Consider the following 20,585-nt stretch of genomic DNA (forward strand, 5'->3'; position numbering starts at 1 on the left):
AATGAAGTACTTCAGAGTTCTTTTTCAGAGTTGCACAGGAAAAAAAAAGATTTTGAATAGGCTCTGAGGATCTAGTGAGAATTTGCATTATGGCACAAGGCAAAGGAAATCAATAGGATATCTGAGCTTGTTGGGAAAGTAAGCAGATAAAGTGAGTAAAGGTTTCTCGAGTGTATGTTTCAGAGAGGATGTAGGAGAAAACTTGAGTTTCCTGTTAAAAAAGTGGGTGCCTGGGGCTAGAGAGATAGTATAAGGGATAATTATATAATTTAAATTGTGGTTAAAAGTAAGCAATACTTGGGGCTGGAGCGATAGCACAGCGGGTAGGGCGTTTGCCTTGCAATGCGGCCGACCCGGGTTCGGTTCCCAGCATCCCATATGGTCCCCTGAGCACCGCCAGGAGTGATTCCTGAGTGCAGAGCCAGGAGTAACCCCTGTGCATCGCCGGGTGTGACCCCCCCCAAAAAAAGTAAGCAATACTGAGAAAATAGCTATATTTACAGCTTCAGTAGATGGTTTTGGTTGTTGTTTTTGTTTTGTTTTGTTTTGTTTTTGGGTCGTACCTGGTGATGCTCACGGGTTACTCCAGGCTCTGTACTCAAGAATTATTCCTGACAGTGCTGGGGGACTTCTGAGATGTTAGGGATTGAATGTGAGTTGGCTGCATGCAAGGCAAGAGCCTTATCCACTCTAATATCTCTCCAGCCTCCTGCATTAGGTATACTTTCGAAAAACCACACTATTACAAAGTAGTTGGGTTTTTTTGGGGAAGTAAAATTGTTATTTATAGAAACCTGGAGTTGGGATGGAGTGAAAAGAGCAACAGAAGAAGAATTGAGAACACATCTCAGTTTGAAGAATAGACCTTCTCCAAGGTAGAGCATGCACCAAAAGATTTTAAGGGGATTCTGCAGTGAAATCTCAACTGAGTGAAAATTACTTCTTATACATAGGCTTAAGTTTCTGTTATCTTACTGATATATTAAATATTTTTGACCCCGAAGAAGAAATGAACTCCGTTTCATGATGTGTTTTAGTGATGATCACCATTAAAACTTGGTTATTTTCTAATGATATTTTTAAAAACCTGTTTGTTTTAAGGAAGAAGAGGTTTCTCCACAGTTGTTTACTTTCCATGAGGCTGTGTCACAAATGGTGGAAATGGAAGAACAAGTTGTGGAAGATCACAGGGCAGTGTTCCAGGTAAAGTAAGATAGTCGTGGCTCAGTGGTGGAGCACTGGCCTTGTATGTGTGAGACCCTGGGCTTGATTCTTGGTGTGCAGGGAGCAGCCTCCGAGTTCTTCTATGTTGTAAACAAAAACATCAAGGGGCTGTCTCTCTACATCAATTAATTATAACTTTGGGGCTGACGAAATAGTATAGGAGATAAGGTGTTTGTCTTGCATGTGTCTATTCTTAGTTTGAATCCCTGGCATTACGTACAGTCTTCTAAGCACCGCCAGAGTTCACTCTTGACAGAGCCAGTATCAGGCCCTTGCCCAAATTACTCCCTCTGCCCCCAATCCCCGTTTATAATAGTAATGAACTAACATGAGTAAGGCATATCCCTGAAGTTGATCTGGCACCATAGTTGGTCCCCTGAGCACTGTCAGGTATGACCAAAAAAAAAAAAAAAAGACAACAAAAATGAGTAGCTAAAACTTTTTAATGGGGAGCTGGAGCGATAATACAGTGGGGAGGGCATTTGCGTTGCACGTGGCCTACTCGAGTTCAATCCCTGGCATCCCATATGGTCCCCCAAGCACAGCCAGGAGTAATTCCTGAATGCAGAGCCTGCTGGAGTAACCCCTGAGCATCGATGGGTGTGATCTAAAAAGCAAAATAAATAAAAAAAGGTTAAAAAAAATGCTAGAAAAAAACCCAAACATTTTAGTGGGGGTTGGAGCAATAGTATAGCAGGTAGGGCATTTGCCTTGCATGTGGCTGAGCCGGAGCTCAATCCCTGGCATCCTATATGGTCCCTTCAAACACCGCCAGGAGTAACTCCCGAGTGCAGAGCCAGGAGTAACTCTTAACTCCTGAGTGCAGAGCCAGGAGTAACGCCTGAGCACCGCTGGGTGTGATCCAAAAAGCAAAAAATAATAATAATTCTTTGAATTTCATAGTTAAGTAAAAAGATATTTGTGGAGGCCAGCCTGATAGTACACTGGGTAAGGTGCTTGCTTTGCACATGGCTCACCCAGGTTCAGTCCCCTGTATCGTGTATGGTTCTCCCCAAACCCTACTACGAGTGACCTTAGTGCAGAACCAGAAGTAAATCCTAAGCACATGGCAGGTGTGGCCCAGAACAGCAACAATGAAATTTTTGTGTATGTGTGTATTTTTAGGACCGTGACAATGAAATTTCAATTACAGACAACATTTCTATACACTGTATTGAAAAGATTCTCCCTTTCGCTTTATGTTTGTAGTCCATTTTTAGAAAGGGTTTGAACATAGTCCTCATTTCATGTTAGGACAGTGAGACTTGAGAAGAGATTTTCTTTATTTTTTGTTTTTGGGCCACACTCAGTGGTGATCAAATCTCACTCCTTGCAGGGTTCTGCAGTGTTACCCATTGTACTGATTGTTGACTGGTGGTGAAGCTCTCCAGTTCCTTTTGTGCCCCTACACTGCCAGGGAGCTTTCTGCATTCTCTGTTCAAGCTGGCAGATGGAGCCAAATGGTTCTATCCTCTGTGGCAGGGCAGGGAGGAGAAGGAGATCCCAAACAGACTTACTGTTCAGTGTTTGTATGCTTGACTTGTTTTCTTCCTCAGATCCTTTCTATGGTAGAGTTAAGCAATGAAGTTACATAGGTTTATTTACCCTTTGTGTTTGTGCTTGAGTTTAAGGAACTGTATTTCGGGGGAGGGAGCAGGCTGGGGAACATTCCAAGAAGTGCTCAAGGTGGTCAATGCTAGGGCCTAAGGATTCAGGGCTGTGTTGGGCCTTGTGGTGCTGGGGACTGCTGGAACCTCCCTGCATTGTTCAGAGGCTTCTGGGTCTACACCAGCAGTGCTAAAGGGTCTACACCAGCAGTGCTAAACCATATCGTTAGGGTTCAAACTCAGGTTTCGGCCCAGGCAGAGCATAAACCTCTCATCATAGAGTTCTCTCCTCAACCCCAGGAAATAACTTCTTTATTTTGCTTTGGTGTTAGAAAGATGGTACTTTCTTTTTCTTTTTTAAGATGGTACTTTCTGATGCATTTGCCTTGCGTGTAGCCAACCTTGTTGTATTCTTGGAATCACATAGAGCCCCTCAAGTATCTCGAGCCATGCCATGAATAGCCTGGTATTTTCCAAAATTCCAAGATACATTTTTTTTTTCACTTTGTAAGTGTTTTATAGTCTGAAGATATTTAATATTAATAAAATATTTAATGTTCCAGAAATAATATTGTGTTTGGTTATAGTTAACGTACAAGATAATTGTAAATTGTTATGTCTTACAGAAAAAAAAAACCCAGCAAATTATTGGATGTCTTTTGGTCCTTTTAGGAATCCATTCGATGGTTAGAAGATGAAAAAGCTCTCTTAGAGATGACTGAAGAAGTGGACTATGATGTCGATTCATATGCTACACAACTTGAAGCTATTCTTGAGCAAAAAATAGATATTTTAACTGAATTACGGGGTAATTAATTTTTCATTTTACTGTTTGAAATCAGTTTAATTTTTGTGTGTGTGTGTGTGTGTGTGTGTGTGTAATAAAGAGATAATATAGAGGGTAAGGGCTGGAGCGATAACACAGTGGGTAGGGCATTTGCCTTGTACGAGGCCAACCCAGGTTTGCTTCCTCTGTCCCTCTCAGAGCCCAGCAAGCTACGAGAGTATCCCGCCCGCATGGCAGAGCCTGGCAAGCTACCCGTGACATATTCGCTATGCCAAAAACAGTAACAACAATCTCAAATTGAGATGTTACTGGTGCCCGTTCAAGCAAATCGATGAGCAACAGGATGACAGTGATAGAGGGTAAAGCACTTGCCTTGGACTGGGGTTTGATCCCCAGCACCTATTTTGAACTGGAGCGATAGAACAGCGTGTAGGGAGTTTGCCTTGCACGAGGCCAACCCGGGTTTGATTCCTCCACCCCTCTCGGAGAGCCCGGCAAGCTATCGAGAGTATCGAGCCCAAGCGGCAGAGCCTGGCAAGCTACCCATGCATATTGGATATGCCAAAAATAGTAACAATAAGTCTCTCAATGAGAGACGTTACTGGTGCCCGCTTGAACAAAAATCGATGAGCAACGGGATGACAGTGACAGTGACAGTAACCAATTCAATGATTTCCCTCCCTACCCCTAGTTTTTGGGTCCTACCCGGCAGTGCACAGGGCTTAATTCTGGCTTTATACTATATATTGTATAAATATATAGTATATTTTACATATACTATAAAGGGGGGTCACTCCCACTCAGAATTATTCCTTTTGGGCTCCTGAGCACCTCTGGGTGTTGCCTCAAAACCAACAAATCAAGGGAAAGTTACAAGACTGATACCCTTTCTATTAAAACAGAAGCAAGTGAGGGCCTAGGAGATAGTACTGTGGTAAGGTATTCAGGAGTAAGCCCTGAACATAGCCTGGTGTGGCCTCCACCCTTCAAAAAATAAAGAAGTATGACAGCCACATGCCATATTTTTGTGATAACTTTTAGGTAACCTACCCATATAAGTTAAATATTTGTTATATATCTAATTTTGTAGGCAGTGGTGATAAATTAGCTGTATCCATTTGTGTGCAAGTAGGCATTATGCGCTGTACAATACTTCACTGTAGCACTGTCATCCTGTTGCTCATCGATTTGCTCGAGCAGGCACCAGTAACGTCTCCATTGTGAGACTTGCTACTGTTTTTGGCATATCGAATACGCCATGAGGAGCTTGCAAGGCTCTGCCATGCCGGCAAGGTACTTTCGGTAGCTTGCCGGGCTCTGAGAGGGACAGAGGTGTTGAACCAGGGTCTGCCGCGTGCAAAGTAAACGGCCTACCTGCTGTGCTATTGCTCCAGTCCATACAATGCAGTACAATACTTAGCAGTATTATTTTGTCTTGGAGTCATACTTGTGGCACTTGGGGGTCACTCCCACTGATGCTCAGGATTTCATTGAGTGCCAAGGACTCAACCCATAACTTCTGTATGCAAAGAACCTTCATCTCAGGCTAAAGAGATGCTTTAGTGGGTCGGATGCTTGCCTTGCAAATAGCTGACCTAGGTTTGAGCCCTGGCATCATAGAGGAGATCCAATTCCCACTTGAGCCCACTGGAGTGATCCCTGAGCGCAGAAACAAGAATAAGCCCCAACTGAGCATTGCAAGGTGTGCCCACCTCCCCTTCCCTCCCCCCCAAAAAAAGTGAACCTTGTTCTGTTAACTAGCTAACAGTAACACCATCTCAGTTTTGATAAAAGAAAATTCTGTAGGGCCTGAGAGATAATGGATTAGGTGTTAGCCTTGCATGTATCCATGCATCCAACTCTGATTTGTTCCCTGCCACCACTTAGTTCCAATCCCTGCCATGTGTGGTTCCTGAGTATCTGGAACATAGCCATTGTGATTCCCCCCCCCCAAAAAAAAAATTCTGTAGACACCAAATATTTGCCATGTTGCGAAACCACCCTTCTTAAGAACTATAGGGAGGCTAATCATCTTAACAGATAATTTACACATCATTCTCTAATTATGAATTGGTACATAATGGGAATTAAAACAATCTTTTAGTCCAAAAAATTGCAAATTCTCAAATTGTGCAATCCTTTCACAGTCCTTGTTAAGGCAAAAAAAATATATCTTTTTTTTTTTCTTTTGGGCCACACTCTTCCATATTAAGGGATTACTTCTGGTTCTGCACTCCCGGGATCACTGCTGGGATCAATCCTTGCAGGGCTTGGAGGTCTAATGTGCAGCCAGCAGTCAAACTCAGGTTGCGCACATGCAGATTAAGTGCCCTACCCACTCTCTTATCTCTCTGACCAACCCCAACATCTCTTTTAAATTTGAAATGCTTTTAAACTTTGATAGCTTGAAAAAGTAAAATAGGAATTAGAAGCCGACATTTTCTGAATACTGAGAGATGTCTGTTTTGCAGATCAATATGATTAAGTGGTCCTTATGTGACTGTACAGTGTGTGTACACACACACACACACACACATCAATAGTCTGGTGCACTCCAAATGATTTGAAATAGATTAAAATTGAAAGGTACCACGTAGAACAGAATAATGTTATGAAACAAGCTAATGGGACTCATCAAGTCGCATGTCATGCAATACTTATTCCCTGTTCTTTTTTTTCCCCCCAAGATAAAGTGAAATCTTTCCGTGCAGCTCTACAAGAGGAGGAACAAGCCAGCAAACAAATCAACCCGAAGAGACCCCGTGCCCTTTGAATTGGCATTTGCTGCAAAAGGATCCCCAGAACCCTCACTTGTGTAACATACAATGGGTCAGCTGTAAGGGCCATTGGAAAGTTTGAAATTTTAAGTGTTGGTGGGAAATGTCTTGTCCCTTCACCTGAATGACATTTCAATTTTGTGAAACACTCCTTTGTCTGCAAAATGCTTCTAGTCCAGGAGCCACAACCAAGATACGGGAATATTGAAGTATTTTGTTTCATTTACCCAAATAGTGATTTACTTTTGGAAATCTCTGCCAATTTTATTTTCTATATAATGAAGTAAGATTGTGGAACCGATCCAGAGGTGAATAGTAGGGGGAACCACAGCATTTCCTTTTAACGCGATGCAATTTTCGTAGCAAGACTGAGAAGTTTTAAATCCTTTGCGTGCATGCATACCTCATCAGTGATTGTACATACCTTGCCCACTTCTAGAGAAAGCTGTGCTCACCTCTTCCTGCTCTGTGCCTTGACTAAGGCTATTGACCCTCAATTTCTGAAGCACAGCCAAGATAAATTACATTCCTTATTTGTTACTGTAAATTACCTTTATTGTGTGTACATTTATACTGTGTTTGAGACTTTTTTTGTGTGTGTGTGTGTTACTAGTTAATTTTGCAGGATGTGCCATATCATTGAATGGAACTAAAGTCTGTGACAGTGGACATAGCTGCTGGACCATTCCATCTTACATGTAAAGAAGTCTGGAATTATGATTTTAAAACCATATAACGTGATTATAATTTTCTTAGCATTTTCTTTGTAAAGAACTAAACTATAAACTAGTTGGTGTATAATAAAGAGTAATGAAATTCTGAGAAGAGTTTTATCTTAGGGTAATACATATATAATGCAGTGTGTTCCAGTGTGGTATTAACAAGACTAATTGTGCAATTTGATCTTTACCAATACCATTATTTAAGTGTCCATTAGCACACAAAAATATACCTTTTAAGTGTACTGTGAAAGGAATTGGCTTCTGATGCATGAACAATTACATGTACAATGAAAGTAGTCCATAATAGAACTGTTAGTTTAAGCCAATTGTAGACAGTACATAACACCCTTGAAAAAAGAAATAAGCTACAAGAGTTGACTTTTTTGCCATGAAGCAGATCCAATCTAAGCTCCACCCATTCATTACCAATTGTATAGTTCATCGTTATTTGGTGGAAATCAATTTTTCACACATAAATTGGTGTAGGGTATGCTGCTTTATAAATAGTGGCACTTACTTTACAGTTTTCCTATTCCAAGGAAGAAAACTGGCTGATTTTAATGTAAATGTTTTGTTAAAAGAATTATGTATCTCTCTAGGAGTTTTTCCTTCAGTTCCCAGGACAGAGTCCAGGAGTAGATTAACACCAAAACGTTTCTCAAGGATATCTTGTTTTGATTTACCGGGGGAAACTACTGGCTCATTCATCTGAGCCAGAAGGAAGCTATGAATAGAGTCACCTGAGCCATATCCCCTTCTTCACTCTTCACAGACCCAGAGGGTAGCTGTGGGAAATCCTAGCACCACGATGAAAAGCTCCTCTATAAACTTGAAATCTAGAAATGTAGATTTTCACAGTGTTCTTATTAATAAATGAAATCTATGGCTTAAGTTTTAAGAGCTAAATTACTTCAGTACAATCACCTTTGTTTTGGAAGGGACTCAGGTTATCTTGCAGCTATGATATGTTCTATTTACATTTATTTCAAAAAGAAGAGGTAGAATGAAGAACTGTTATTGACCTTACAGAGCCTATTCAAAAAAAGGTAGACTTTGAGACTGACCTGCAAATGGCAATAAAGAGATGTGAACTTGCTAATTTTAAAGCACAAAGATAAGCTTTAATTTATTATTTAAATTTGATGAGTTGTATTTCTGAAAGGTCTTCTTATATCCAAATATGCTGCCTTATACCACGATGGCTTCATTTTTATCAGTAATCAGGACACATTAAAAGTACTGGGAAAGATCTATATTATATTACAGTTCTTCAGTTTCATAAGATAGAGAAAATGGAAGGAACAGAAAGGGACTAAAATGTAGTTCATATATAAGGAAGAGTATTACATTTTTCATAAAAGGAAAATATGGTACAAAACAACTTTATGAGATTGAAAAACACCTGCTCATAATTATATTTCATATTTATGTAACAAGGGGCCAGGGATATGGCTCAGATGAACAGAGTATAGTTTATGTGAGGCCCTGGGTTTGATCCCTATCACAACATTCCCCTCCCAACCCCCTAGTATCATCAAGTGTGCCCTTGTGTCCTCTTCTCTTCCCCTATCTCTCTCTCTCTCTCACTCACACGTGTATGTGTAATGAAAGTCATTCAGTGCAGCTATTAAATTTTTGGATCTGGATTAAACATTGTCAAGACTGAAAAGCTGGTATTAGTTGATAATAGCTGATATCAGCTATTCAAGATTGAATAGCTGATCCTATTAGTAAGATGCATTATTTTATTTATACAGGAATATTTTAATATCACTTGAAAGCATATTTCAAATTCAGTACACCATACTAAAATTATTTCAGTTTCATTAAGATACAAAGGGGCTGGGGAAAGAGCTCAGTGGGCTCAGTGCATGCTGTGTGCATGGGATGTCTGGGTTCAGTGCCCAGGTCACATGGCCCCTTCCACACCCACAGCTAGAATTAGGTGTGGCTCCCAAACCAAAACCCCAAGAAAACCAACTGCTGAGAAGACTTAATTTCCTTAGTAGTAATTAGGGGACATGAGCATTGGGGCTGGATAGTACAGTATAGAAAGGAGGCATCTAACCCCTCCCACCTGTCGCTCAACTCTGCACTGTGTACTGTCCCCTGAGAAAAAAACAACTTAGTAAACTTATTATTTTTCAACCTAGTATTTTTTTAAATAGCTTATATGTATCAATAGTATAATTTTATTCAGAAGTCATGAATTATTAGGAATCAAAAGCAATGGGGAAATGGCTGGTTGTGTTTACTGTTTAAAATCCTAAGGGCAGGAGGAGACCAGACGGGGGTAGGGTGATTGCCTTGCACATGGCAGACCTGGGTTTGATTCCTAGCACGCCATATGATCCCTGCGTACCTCCAGGAGTGATCCCTGAGCACTGCTGGGTGTGCTCTCCCAGCCCCCCCCACCCCAAGAAAAATTGAAGGGCAGAAATTTTAACTTCTGATTTTTAAAACCCTTTGAAATCTTGTTAAAGTGATTAAGGAAAAACATACAAGCATGATCGTTACAGACTAGGAATCATGCCTATAAAGGAATATGCCTCATCTACCATGGCAGCAGCAGGAGCTCAGAACCATATGGACAATGATCCTACAGGATCGCTAAAGGAGTAGGTAGTAATAGAAGCTGTATAGGATACAAAGAATAAGAAGCAAAATTCAGTATATTAAGAAATGTTTACTATACACATGGATAACAAATGGCTTGGGGACTATTTCACTAAGTTAAGCATTAATTTTAACCTTACTACTTGAAGGACAAAGGCCTAAAGAGCTGAAAGCCTCAGGAGGTCATCTCAGTAATATATGTATATCATAGAAAACAGAAGATAAGCATCTTTAAGTGTATATACTTGTGCGTGTCTGCGGCTCTTCAACAATGAAGGCTGTGACATATAGATTGGACCCTGCCCTATGATATAAAAACAAAGCAAAATGAAAAATAATCGGATATTTAAAACTGACTTATTTCCTTAAGATGCCAGATCAACAGTAGTAATCAAGAATAGGGGAGAACAGTTTCTTAAAGAAGCAAAAAACAGTTCATCTCAAATTGTTAAAATCCAGGACACAGGAGATAGCTCAAAGGAGCAGAGCAAATGCTTTGTATCCAGGCCTAGGTTTGATCTTGCACCATATTGTCCCTGAGCATCCCAGGCCTGGTCTCCAAACATAAGTCCAGTTTCTTTTCTTGAACTTGAAAGATTGTTTCCAGATACTTAAGAAAAATGGATACCTTCTGCATTGAATCCGTGTAGCAATCTGAAATGAGAAATGAATGGGATGAAGACAGGAGCTGAGTTTTGTATCCCCTAACACAGCCTAGTTCCTAAACCATGAACTCCCAAACACAAACATACCAGCAAGCTCAAAGTCTACCTGCTCCTAATATTACTCATTGAAGCTTTATTTTCCAGCTAATAAGATAAATGTTTGTGAAAACCACACTTTTTTTGTTAAGTACACAAATAAGCATCATTTTGATACCTCTTTTTGTCAGAGCCGTATACTTAGAATAAATTGGGTTAAAATTATTCAGAATTCCACTATCCCAGGTCTAAGGTTACTGACATTTCTTCCATTTCAACACTGTAGTGTACAGCAGTCGACTTGGAATTCAAGAGAGATAAATGGCTTACCTCTCTGAGTTCTTAAGTTCAAGTTAAACACTGACATTACTTCTTTACTTCAGGTACTTATTTACCATATTCTAGTTTGCAAACTGCATATGCCTAAAACCTTGAAATTTGGTAAGGATGAAGCTAAGGAAAATGTTAAATCTGAGATTATGTTCAGGAAGCCTTGCAGGAGGAGGCTAAGATGAGTTAAAATGTCTGAAAAGAAACTAGGTACTTTTTACTTATTTATGCAATGCCAGGGGATTAAATCCATGTCTCATGCATGTAAGGCATTCAATTTACTGGTAAGCCACATCCCTGGCCATAGGAAGTTAGGTACTTATGAGTAACTTTCAGTTCCTAGGACTGACATCTGAAACAACAGTACTACTGGTCAGCCAGTAAAATAAACTCTTTGTCATACTGAACTGTGTTGCCGGTTTCTAAGTCAGATCATTGACTTTAAACTATTTTAAAACTCAGGTTTTACTCAGTCTCTAGAACATAAACATTTTAGATGAGTTGGCTGTCTTAGTTAGGAAATGGAAGTGTTATGTGATTAAAAATTACTGGTGTAACTGAAGTCTATTCTGCTTTCCTAAGACTCGCTTAATGAAAACAAACTTGTCTGCATTGCCCAGAAAATTAAAGATACTTGCAGTATATATAAAACCCGTGTCAATCTAAAAAACAAGTATTTACTACTTCAGTCAGAAAAATTATTTTAATGTGAAACTTTTTCATGCTTAATATTTAGCACTAGCTTATTATTTTTTTTTTTAAAAGAGACCCAATTATACATATTGTCTCTTGTACTTATTAGGCAACTTTGAAGAGATACTACACTATTTAGACTAAGTATGAGAGCCAGGGCAATGGCTCCAGGGTTGGAATGCATGCTTTGCATGCAGAGGCCTAGGGTCAGTCCCTAGCACCACATGGTACTCTGAATACTGAACCAGGAGTAGACCCTGAGCACTGCCAGGTGCAGCCCAAAGACCAAAAGGAAAAACTCAAAAATTTAAGTATGAACAGACATTGGGGAAGGGGCTGACGGGAGGAGCACACACGCACACCACAGCAGACACGGACACGAAGGCTGTCTCCTGGCTCAGACTGTTCTTCATTGTTCTTAAAATGTTCATTCCGATGCAGCTAACTAGCCTCCATCTTCTACACCAAATACTATTCCATGCCATGGAAGTGCTATGCAATAACTCCTGGTAGCACCTTAAACCGCTTAAAAGCCTTTAAGTCTCTGATCTGAAGGTGTCACTGTTAAGAACTGTAAACACTTGGAAAAAGGAAAATGTACTTACCTAATGAAGTCATCTATGTCCATGGAACGGGCCCGCTTGTCACTGAAACCTGTACTGGTTAGGATTTGCTGTATTTTATCTGCTATGCTGAAATCTTCTGGTATTATCTATCAATATAAGATTCAGAATAAATGAAAACATCTTTAATGAAGTCACCTTGACTCTTTTTTTTTTTTCCTGGTTCATTCAGCCTTAGTCACCTTCAATCAATCTGTTTTTGACAGTGTGAAAGCCTATTTGTGCCAATGAGAACTGGATCAATGGAGGCCAAAGATGTAGTCCCGGGTCAAGTGCTTGCATGCTGCCAACCCTGCCTCAGTTTGATCCCTTTAAAGAAGACCCCTGTTTAAAGAAAATCGCGTTGTTTGTCCACAGCATATGCCAGGAATGGCCTTTGTGCACTACCAGGAGTAGCCCCTACTCCAGCAGCACAGAACTGGGAGTAGCCTCCAACCTTCACCTTGTGTGACACAAATACCACCTCCTCCTGCTCCTGCTCCTGCCCACCTCCAATCCCCCCAGATTCCAAAATTCAGGTGCTGGAGAGGTAATGGGTGAATGGTGCCCTTGGGGCCCCAGAGTCCATGCACAGCCTGCTGCTTCTATTCGGCCCCCACCCCCACCTAGGATAGCCCAGTACAGGAAGCTCCTGAGCTCATGGTGGTATGGCCTGCTGGCCCTTGAACAGCACAGAACCTCTGTGCCTAACTGGCCAAATACACCAGGAGTGGCCTCCTGGTCCTCAGAGCAATACTTGAGAAGTTAAAGAAAATCTGAAATCGTTTCAGTCTTCCTAACATAATTTCATAATACATCACACTGTTGCACTGTTATCCCATTGTTCATTGATTTGCTCGAGCAGGCACCATTGTGAGACTTGTTACTGTTTCTGGCATATTCAATACGCCATGGGTAGCTTGCCAGGCTCTGCCGTGCGGGCGGGATACTCTAGGTAGCTTGCTGGCCTCTCTGAGAGGGATGGAGAAATAGAACCCGGGTCAGCAACGTGCAAGGAAAACGCCCTACCCGCTGTGCTGTCGCCCCAGTCATTCATAATACAAAATTAGAACTAAAATATATATTTTTTAAGTAGTTGTTTCTGCTTTAAAAATAAAAGCAAGTGGGGGCTGTATAGTACAGGAGGCAGAGCACTTGCCTCACATGTGGCCAACCCAGGTTCAATCCCCAGCACCTCATGTTTCCCCACTCAAGAGGGCCAGGAATAAGCTCTGAGCACAGTGGAGTGTGGCAAAAACTCCTACAACCACTGCCAAAAAATCACAGGTGGTTGCCTTGTTGCCTGAGTTTAGCACCCAGTATCACATATGGTCCCTCAAGCTCCACAAGGAGTGATCCCAAAGCACAGAGCCAGGAGTAAGGCCTGAGCACCACTGGGAATGGTCCAAAACTCAAGGAAAAATTAAAAAGTTGCTAAGAACCACATTATTTATTATTATGGGTGCAATAATTATTTTAACATCCAGATTTGGAAGTGACTGAGATGATAACTAAACTTATAATGGCTGTGTATGCAACAAGAAGGGATGATTTCAAATCAAATCAGAGGTGGGCAAATGTTTCAAATTATTTTAAGGTGCATATACTACACATTTCTAAAGTTTTAATAAAGTGATTACTCAGGATGGGTCACATGTTCTGCATGCAGATTACCCCCTCGCCCCCAGTTCCCAACTCCACCCCAGCCTCTGCCTATGTTTCCTGTACACTGCTGGGAGTGACCTGCAAGCACAAAGCTAGGAGCAGCCTTAGAGCATCAATAGGTCTGACCTAAAAATTGTTTTGTTTTTGGGCCACACCTGGACGTACTCAGAACTTACTCCTGGCTCTGTACTCGGGGATTATTCTTGGTGGACCATATGGGATACCAGAGATTGTAGCCCGGTCAGCTGCCTGCAAGGCTAGTGCCTTACCCACTGTACTATTGCTCTACCCCTCACCTCCATCAATTTTTTTAGTAAAATTGTTTCTCAGCTGAATCTATGGCTGAAGACAACTGTCAGTAAGGGGGCAGACTGAAGAAGCAGGTTGTTCAATGTACAGCAGCACTGATCTGGCAGTTTGTTAGGTTAGCTGTAATCAATGCCCTTGAAAAAGTCCATGGAATGCATGCGATTAGGATCTCCCAATGATAGGCAAAAGAAAATAAAGTGCCATTTTAAAACAACAAAATCACTGAAATTACGGAAAGAGTTTCTGCTTACTGTGTTATGGATCGAACAGTGAATTCTGTAGTTTTTTTCCAGTAGCTGTTGTACTGCACTTGACCTGTAGGATAAAAATGTGCTATCTATATCATCCCGGTACCGGACAACAGAAATGATCTACTCTAAAATTAAAGATTACATCAAGAGCTGGGAGAGAGCTGGAGGGCTGGTGTACCCTTACTTAGCATGCACAGCACCCTGGATGCAGTTCTGAGCTGAGACGTCATCTCTTCTCACCAGCACCACCAGTATGGCCTGGTGGCCCTCAGCTTTGAAGCCATCAGCTTGTATACACTTAGGTCCCAAATGACTATCATGAATCTTGCACAAGTGTGGAAGAGGTTCATCATCACACCACCTCTTCAAAGGAAAATCAGGCAGGTGATGTGTGATCAGCACCCCTATTTGGCTCAAAAGTCTAATCTCCTCCTCAAATGGGAACTTTTGTCATTAAACTCTCCTGCCACGCAAAGTTCAAAGTTAGTTCAAAAGTTTTTTTCAAGCGTGTCTAGCCATAGATAATCTTTATGATTTAGATTCTAAATCCTAAATAGATTTCGGTGTCTATCCAGAAAAAGAAAATTCTAACAATTACCACAGTCCTTTCTATGACAATGTCCTTTATACATTATAAATTCTTAAAATACTTACTTAAATGCAGCAGACAGAGTCTTATTCTTCCGAACAAAGGTGATCCTAACAAGGCCATCCCATTCCTGAAAGAGAAGGTGACTCTTTTCTTACAAAATACTAACTTCTCACCCAGGGTTGTTAGGAATTATTGTCTTTTAACATAGAAAACTGGAAGGAACCTTCTAGAGTAAGCACAATGTTCCAGATCGTGATTCAGCTGACACACATGTGCACACTTCACTTGTATGTATTTTTAGGAGGCGCCTTCTCAAGTAGTACTCCAATCCTGGGGACCAGTCAGCTGTGTGGGTCTCACATTTCAATGTGTTATACCCTGCAGTGCTCACAGTATCATGCGGTCTCAGGGATGGAACTCAGGGTCTCTCAGATGCAAATTATCTCAGATCTCTCTCTGTGGGTCCTCACTGATAGTTTACCCTCAATTTTAAAACTCAGAAAAATAAATATGGATTCTTCCATAGCTGAAAAAAATGACATGGCATTCAGGTGTTGGGGTACCATCAGGCTGTGCTCAGGACTTACTTCTGGCTCTGTGCTCAGGGATCATTCCTGGCGGGCTCTAGGGACCATATAAGATACCGTGATCAAACCTAGGTCAGATGCATGTAAGTCAAATGCCCTGCCCTCTCCACTATCTATCTCGTCAGTCCCTCACTTCCCAAGTCTTAATCAAATAGATACCTATTTTTCATGCCATAATTAAAGCAAAATGTAATAATCTTTCACACTTTTGCAACAAATTTCATGATCGTTTTTGGTTTTTACACCTATCTTTTGTCAAATTATTCCATCTACTCCTCCACAGGGATGTATCATAATTAGCATTTTCCTGCTTGAACATTCAGGTTCATTTTTATGTTGCTTGGCCATATGTGTGCACACAATGTTCAGATGCACATATTCTGGGATGGCCTCCCCCATTTTTATTTTGTGTAGGCTAAGAGGGAAATGCATAGAGAAATACCTTCTACCCAATCAACTTCCCCAGCTGATACCTTAGTGTCCCAAAGTTTAATTACCAGAACAGGGAAGCTGCCCTGGATAAGGCTCAACACTTTGGTGCCCCACCGTTATTTCAAGGTTCAGGATTTTTTTTCTTGTTTTTTTGGGCTACACCCAATGATGCTCAGAGATAACTTACTCCTGACTCTGCACTTAGAAATTATTTTTGGGGGCCACATGGGATGCCAGGGACTGAAGCAGGGTGTGTAAGGCAAGTGCTCTACCTGCTGTACTATCTCTCCAGTACAAAAGCTCAGTATTTTGATCTCACCTGAAAATTGATAGGTGGTGGTGGATTCTTCGGCTCTATTCGTACAACACTGGACTCTACCTTAGGTGGAGGTCTGAAGTTATTCTTACCAACCTGTTCATCACAAAGATTAAAGAGTCTGTCAAAAATAACTTTAATAATCAAACGCTCTCCATGAGTAATACAAGCCAGATGTTCAAAGATGAGTTTAGTTATACTACTTCAATAATGATCACTTACTTTCATTAGATGGTCTACACGAGCTAACAACTGTGTATTAATCGAGAGTCTGCAATATAACTTGTCTCCGGGTTTTGCAACTAGTCGGAGAGCAAATTCTCTCTGAAACATAAGTATAGCACATCTGAAAAGAAAGTAGAAAGAGAGAAAATAAATGGTCACTTTCAACCATAAATGTATTTTCTTCAGTGGGAAAGAAGTAATTATACTATCTCTCCAGGCCCCTGTGTAATCTAGGCCACAAACATTTATAAATTTGCATAAATCATGCAAGGGTTTTGTGAAAGTATAACCATATGGAACCCATGCACTGAATGTGTTCTGATATAATTTATCACGTGTCATTCTGAACATCCATGATTGTGGGCTGGAAAGATAGAACTGGGGGTAAAGTGCTTGCCTTACATGAAACAGAATCTGAATTGATCCCTGGGACTGTGTATGGTCCCCTGAGCCCTGGCAGGAGTGATCCCTAGCCAAAGGACCAGGAGTAAGCCCTTAGCACCACCATTGTGATGCAAAATGCAAACACAAAACAAACAAAAAAGCCCAATGGTCATGAGTAAGTTTGTTTTATAATCACTACATAGTTTTTGACTTGCCTATGAAATATGTACATAGATATACTAGAAACTAATCAGGAAGTCACAGTTGTTGTCTAGAAAAAGGGTAGTAAAGAGTCTAACCTAGACTAATGTCAAGGATGAAAAAATAGTGAGTCTGGTCTCAGAAGCAAGATTCACACCATGTCGTCAACAAGTAACTCAGCTGAAAAAAGAGAGAAAAGCCGCTACACAAATCAATTCTTTCTACTAAACAAATTCTTAGCAGTATTTCAATTTAACTGACCTTTCTCTTTGGCTCTGTGCGTTCATGGCCTATTATCTTTCTAAGATTGGGCAGTAATTTTGGCCTTTTTGTCACATACCTGAAAAATGGTCGGTGCAGCAAGAGTTTGAAGACAAAGGGAGAAGAGATCTGTAAGAGAATTAAGTAGTTATCATACCAAATATGTGCTACAGTATATACATTAATGTAATGGCTCAGTATAATGCCCCCAATAATTTGAAACCATACCTGATAAGGCAAATTTGCCACACAAGCATCGAAGAATGGCAAATCAGTTTTTAATACATCACCCACCATTACTTGAAGTTTGCTGGCCACAGGCCTGATTAAAAAAAAAAAGTAATTAAAAAAATAACACTGTTTCATGAGACTAAAATGAATTTTAACTCTAATATATATACTCACGTGCCCTGAACTCTTTTATGAAGCTCAGCAATAAGCCTTGGGTCAAGTTCACAGGCAATTACCTAAATTTAAAAACAAACAATGGTAACAGACTCTGAGAGCTGACCTACAGAACTAAGTTGGGTGTAAGAGGAGCCTAGAAACAATGGTGGAAGGATGCTGACACTCTAGTGATAAGTCTGGTGCTGGAACACAGACTGCCTGAAGCATCACTATACGAAAAGTACTGGAAACCATAGTGCCTAAAATACACACTGAAGCAAGTTCAAACAACAATTTGAAAATACCAAAAGTACAAGTTTTGAGGCCAGAGAGCGACTAAGCTCTAGAATCTGCTAAGACTGGTTGCAATTCTTGGTACCACATATGATTCCCTCGAGCACTACCAGGGATCACTCCTGAACAGCAGGTATAACCCAGAACCCAAAAACAAAAATAAAGTTTTTTAAAATATTTATTTATTTTGGCTTTGGGCCACACCAGGTGGTACTCAGGCCATTCTCTTCGCTCTGTGCTCAGCGGTCACTCCTGGTGGGTATGGGGTGTAGGAAATCAAACCTAGTGCAAGCATCTTACTTACTATACTCTGCCACGGCCCTCCTCCCCATTAATTTTTTAAAAAGATAGTTATAAGTTTAATCTTTTCTTATCACCACACTCAACTGAGGAGATGATGAAAAAAAAAATACCGTAAAGATATACTAAGAGGGGCCGGAGCGATAGCACAGCGGGTAGGGCGTTTGCCTTGCACGCGGCCGACCCGGGTTCGATCCCCGGCATCCCATATGGTCCCCCAAGCACCGCCAGGAGTAATTCCTGAGTGCAGAGCCAGGAGTAACCCCTGAGCGTCGCTGGGTGTGACCCAAAAAGAAAAAAAAAAAAAGATATACTAAGAATCACAGAAAACACGAATTTTTGAGCTGAAAAATAGTTCAATACGACGAGAGCAAATGTTGCATGCAGAAGACCCAGACTGGAACCCCTGCACTGCGTGGTTCCCTAAGTACTGCCAAGAACAACTGCCAGCTCTGCCAGAGCAGAGTCCGGACTAGCCTCCAACCAAATCTGATTAAATCGCTGCCAGATGTGGTACAAAAACAAAAGCAATGACAAAAAAGCAACTGTTCTGAGGAGGATATCACTTTTCTCATCACTAAGGTCCAGGATACACAGCAGGGAATCACTTCTCAAGGAAATGTACAGAGAAACCATATTAAAATTTCTATGTGGAAGGATCTAATGAGGTTTCTGTTCTCACAGATACATCATAAATTTTCTAAGACAAACCTTCTGACAAAGCATTTAGAGTTACTGTTAAATAACACGTAACAAAGCAAATTCACATTTTGTAAACCATGTGAACTGGCTCACATACTTATTTCTGGTATCAAAAACTAAATCTCTTTTACCTTTTTTGCCTTTTCGAGTAACTTTACAGTCATATTTCCAGTTCCAGGTCCAACTTCTAGCACAACATCAGTTGGTCTTAAGGCAGCCTACAAACAAGCATAACCACGTGAGCTTTTCTCGCACATTCAAACACATCACTTATACCTGACTACCTTTGCTCATAAGTACTCAGTTAAGAGATCTGATTCTTGCATCCTACCCTGCAATGACCTGCACCCCAACCTAAGAGTACATAATTCCTTTCTTCTACTTTATGGATAACCAAAGCTCCTTCTCACTTCTTGTTCTCCTCTTCCTCCTGCTCCCTAAATAAAATTATTTAACTTCTAAAAAATAAAAAAATGTCTTATTCTAACCCCATTGTTTCGGACATTCCTAAAATGACCCATGTGGTTAATAAAATGATCTCATTAATGGTAGATGTACTATCTCTTTCTTGTAATCTGAGGACAATAGTAAAAAGTCAGAAAATTTTAGAAGTCAAAAAGGGACTAGCAGGAGGCTGGAGCGATAGTAGAGCAGGTAGGGCTCTTGCCTTGAATGAGACTGCCCCCGGATGGATCTCCGGCACCAGGTATGTTTTCTTGCATCCCTTTTCCTGAAGCCCCCAGAGAGATCCTTAAGCATTAGAGCCCAAAGTAACCCCCGAACACCACCAGGCGTCGCCCCCAAACAAAATAAAATAACAAAACTAAAAACAAATCGCCAGCATCCCTCTCCTCTTCCACACCCACCTTATCGATGATGCTGTTAACAATGAGAGGGTTCTTCAAGATGTGCTGCCCAAGCCCGGTGTTGAACATAAGTCCTAGAAGAAAAACAAGAAAACAGCCTGAATCCAGCAAGTCAAAGCGGTTCTTGGAGTGCGGACGCAGGGACGCGGCGTGGTTGGGAACATGATTTCTCCAGAGTCCGGAAACGTCACATTTGGTGACAGCTCTAAGTCGGTCCCACATGGGGTGCGCGACCCGGGAGCCCCACGGCTGAGACCCTACGGGCCTCGGTACCCCAGAGCAGAACCTGGTCGGCGGGCCGGAGGGATAGCACAGCTGGGACTGCTGCTCGTCAGGGTTCGATCCCCGGTGGCATCCCTAGGGTCCCCCGACTCCTCCAGGAGTGATCCCTGAGCATAGGGTCAGGAGGAAGCCTTGACTGAGCTCATCCGGGAGTAGCCCCCGCAAACAAAAAGACGGTCCGCCCGCGGGCCTCGATCCCGGTGACCCAGCAGTGCCCAGACCCTCCGCGGTCCGCACCTCCCGCGCTCTTCAGCTCCCGGCGTTGTTCTAGTCGCTCGCGTCGGCGACCGCTCGCCCCAGACTTGACCTTCGGCATCTCCGCAGGCTGCGGGGCGCCCCGCAGACCCGACAGGGGAGCAGGAAGCCAAATCCCGAGCCGCGGCACCACGTGCGGGCCCGTCACCCCACGCCTCCCCGCTGCAGCGCTCCGGGACTCCCGGGACTCCGTAGGAAAGGGGAGGGCCGTCGCCCG

At 41.7% G+C, this 20,585-nt stretch overlaps 2 protein-coding genes and 1 non-coding gene across 7 annotated transcripts in view; 1 reads left to right on the forward strand and 2 right to left on the reverse strand.

Annotated features, from left to right (window-relative positions):
* KIF2A (kinesin family member 2A) overlaps positions 1 to 12,213 on the forward strand; it is an 83,117-nt gene extending 70,904 nt beyond the window's left edge. For all 5 annotated transcript variants that reach the window (XM_004608466.2, XM_055123863.1, XM_004608467.2 and 2 more), the window contains 3 exons: positions 1,102 to 1,203; positions 3,504 to 3,639; positions 6,306 to 12,213. In XM_004608466.2, coding sequence (XP_004608523.1) covers positions 1,102 to 1,203; positions 3,504 to 3,639; positions 6,306 to 6,391 — 324 coding nt within the window. In that variant the 3' untranslated portion in view covers positions 6,392 to 12,213. The remainder of the gene's footprint in view (positions 1 to 1,101; positions 1,204 to 3,503; positions 3,640 to 6,305) is intronic.
* On the reverse strand, positions 9,784 to 20,585 carry DIMT1 (DIM1 rRNA methyltransferase and ribosome maturation factor). The gene is made up of 12 exons (XM_004608470.2): positions 20,351 to 20,585; positions 19,832 to 19,905; positions 19,097 to 19,183; positions 17,688 to 17,749; positions 17,511 to 17,604; positions 17,362 to 17,411; positions 16,434 to 16,557; positions 16,215 to 16,307; positions 14,939 to 15,003; positions 14,285 to 14,348; positions 12,063 to 12,169; positions 9,784 to 10,387 (listed from the first exon to the last, which is right to left on the reverse strand). Exons 1-12 carry the CDS (start codon positions 20,427 to 20,429, stop codon positions 10,345 to 10,347), a joined length of 942 nt encoding a protein of 313 aa, XP_004608527.1. The 5' UTR covers positions 20,430 to 20,585; the 3' UTR covers positions 9,784 to 10,344.
* LOC129400930 (small nucleolar RNA SNORA36 family) lies at positions 15,870 to 16,003 on the reverse strand. The gene has a single exon (XR_008627978.1). It is a non-coding gene; the product is annotated as a small nucleolar RNA SNORA36 family (small nucleolar RNA).

This window comes from Sorex araneus, chromosome 1, assembly GCF_027595985.1.
Source record: "Sorex araneus isolate mSorAra2 chromosome 1, mSorAra2.pri, whole genome shotgun sequence".
NCBI lineage: Eukaryota > Metazoa > Chordata > Mammalia > Eulipotyphla > Soricidae > Sorex > Sorex araneus.